Source organism: Scylla paramamosain, chromosome 19, assembly GCF_035594125.1.
Source record: "Scylla paramamosain isolate STU-SP2022 chromosome 19, ASM3559412v1, whole genome shotgun sequence".
Classification (NCBI taxonomy): Eukaryota; Metazoa; Arthropoda; class Malacostraca; order Decapoda; family Portunidae; genus Scylla; species Scylla paramamosain.
The window spans coordinates 5,337,117-5,339,850 of record NC_087169.1 but is presented as its reverse complement, the minus strand read 5'-3'; the positions used below and the strand labels follow the sequence as shown (position 1 = coordinate 5,339,850).

At 39.5% G+C, this 2,734-nt stretch overlaps 1 protein-coding gene across 1 annotated transcript in view; it reads left to right on the top strand.

Moving 5' to 3' along the window:
* Positions 1 to 1,778: 1,778 nt before the first annotated feature.
* Positions 1,779 to 2,734, top strand: part of LOC135109450 (uncharacterized) — a 16,300-nt gene continuing 15,344 nt past the window's right edge. The window contains exon 1 of the mRNA XM_064020828.1: positions 1,779 to 1,794. Coding sequence (XP_063876898.1) covers positions 1,779 to 1,794 — 16 coding nt within the window. The remainder of the gene's footprint in view (positions 1,795 to 2,734) is intronic.

The window sequence follows — 2,734 nt, the reverse complement described above, 5'->3', positions numbered from 1 at the left end:
TTACGTCTAGTGAAAACAACACCGATAAACTTAAGAACGAAAAACTTAAACCCCCCCAAAGAGAGGCCTAATGCCGGACGGATTCAAGAGCGGCCTGAATCCGGCCCGCCGAAAACTGTGCGTTAGGGAAGGAGTGCCGCAGCGCATAGTCGTCAGCGTAGAGTGAGTATATTTATGGTTCTTGGGGACGGGATTGTTTTCAGAGTATCTTTAATCCTAATAAAAAATAAAATTAAACTAAGAACACTACCCTGTGGCACCTCGTTTTTCTGGACGAAAAATTCCGAGATTACATTACCAGAAAGCTTGACAGAGAATGTTCTGTCTTCAAGGAAGTTATAAACAAAAAAAAAAAAAAAAAAATAAGAATGTTACCTCAGAAACCGTGAGCGCAGAGTTTCATGAAGATACTGTGTCGCCATGTCATGTGGAAGGGTTTGTGGATGTCCAAGAACACCCTTACCATGATTTTTTTATTTTTTTTTGGGGGGAGGGGGAGCAAATGATCCTGAAATGCAATGCTCCAAGTGTGTTTGGTGGTTCCTCGTGCCTCGGTATTTCCGAAAATCCGACTACTGACCACCCAACAAACACAAACACAAAACAATTATGTTCCTTGACCTTACATAAACTGTTCGTGTGCGCAATAGAACGATACGCACTGAGGTACGTAAGTCGTTCAGTGTTTTTGGACATTGGGATGATGTGAGCAAAGTGCCAAGAGTGAGGGAAGGAGTAATAATTTTGCAAGGGAATGGTGGCTGTGATGTTGTTACGTGATTTATTATATGTTGTTTGGACCGATACTGGAGCCTTTACAGGATTTTAGGGCAAAGAGTTCTTTTAACGTTAAATATGTGTTGTAGTCCGAGTTTACGCCTCCCGTGGCAAAGTTTGGGACAATGATTTCCGCTGCCTCCTTACTGGGAGGAAACAGAGTTGTAATAGATGCTATTAGTTGCCTGGTGGGAATTTTAGGCTATTGAACTAGCTATGGCTGCTTGGTCATCAATTACAGTTTTACTTATTGTGAGACATGATTAGAGCATAGGATCTTATGTTTTAAATATGTATGGCTTTACATGCATATTTTTTGGGGGTGCGTTTCACGGTTGATGTAAACTGTTTGAATGCGTCCTTCTTAGCATTACGGATGATTTTCCTTGCCTGAGTTCTTGCCTTTCTGTACCCTATGAAATTTGCTTTACTGGGTTGCCTGTATCGTCTATTACGCTCACGAAGTACTTTTTGACAATTTTTTGTCCACCATGAAACTCCATACTTTGTGTGAACTGTAGAAGTCTTCAAAACAGATGCCTCGGTGGCATGTAATATAGATTGTGTTGGGTTGCTGAACACGGTGTCTATGTCCTCGCCAGATGTATCCATGTCCGCAATCCCACAGTAGCCCAGTCTGTTCTTTTGAAGTTAAACTTGGGAGGACAGGGGTTGGGCGGGATATCGCGCAAATAAGAAATGCAGATAGGTAGATGGTTGCTTCTGTGGGAGACGTCGATGACTTCCCAAGAGAAGTCAGGGAATATATTTTGTGGGAACAGGGGCGGATCGATGGCAGACGCGTTACCAGTCCGAGCATCTACACGAGTCACATTTTCATCGTTCAGAAAACTTTTTTTTTTTTTTGTATGTTAACTATCTACTCCTCATTTACACTTGACCTCTCACTTCCTCATTGTTGATGATAGGCGTTGAAATCGCCCAAAACTAACCTGTTGCCCGGAAGCTGGCTCATCAATAATGTAATGTCGGTATCTACAATGGGGCCACTGGGAGGTAAATAGAGAAAACGGATAACCAAATACGTGTGTTTAGTTCATCCTGCATGAGACAGCCTCTACAGATTTATTCAACGTCATTTTTTTATGTCTGTGTCAGTGTTTTGTGTATGTATATTGCAACGCCTTGTCTTTCATATCTTCTATACGGATGGCAGCGTTTCAGCACTGCAGGATCAGGTTGATCTCGCAGTTTCGTTTCTTGTAAGCAAATAACGGAATGCCTGTGTTTCTTCCCTAAAAGTTACAAATATGGATCTTTATTTCTAATATTTCTACAGTTCCACTGTAACACCTTAAACATTAAGGCTTATAAATTGCAGTAGTGGCCGTGTTTCTTACGGACTGCACTGCAGGATCAGGTTGATCTCGCAGTTTCGTTTACTGTAGGCAAATAACGGAAGGCCTGTGTTTGTTCTCAAAAAGTTACAAATATGGATCTTTATTTCTAATACTTCTACAGTTCCAATGCAACACCTTGAACATTAAGGCTTATAAATTGCAGTGGTGGCCGTGTTTCTTATGGACGTATTATTAAATTCCCCCTTCACGTTCTCCCGAGAATCATGCCAAGTCTGTTATCCAACTAATCAAAAATTCTTCATTAATATAAAGTGTCAAAAATTTTTCGATATCTAAATCCTCTTGTGATTTCTGGCACCTAGACAAAAACATCTCCAACAACTTTGCTTCTTCATCTTTCCCTCCTGATGAGTGAGCCTGATGTCTATGTTGACAGGTGAGACGTTGTTGTGGATAATATATATATATATATATATATATATATATATATATATATATATATATATATATATATATATATATATATATATATATATATATATATATATATATATATATATATATATATATTATCCACAACAACGTCTCACCTGTCAACATAGACATCAGGCTCACTCATCAGGAGGGAAAGATGA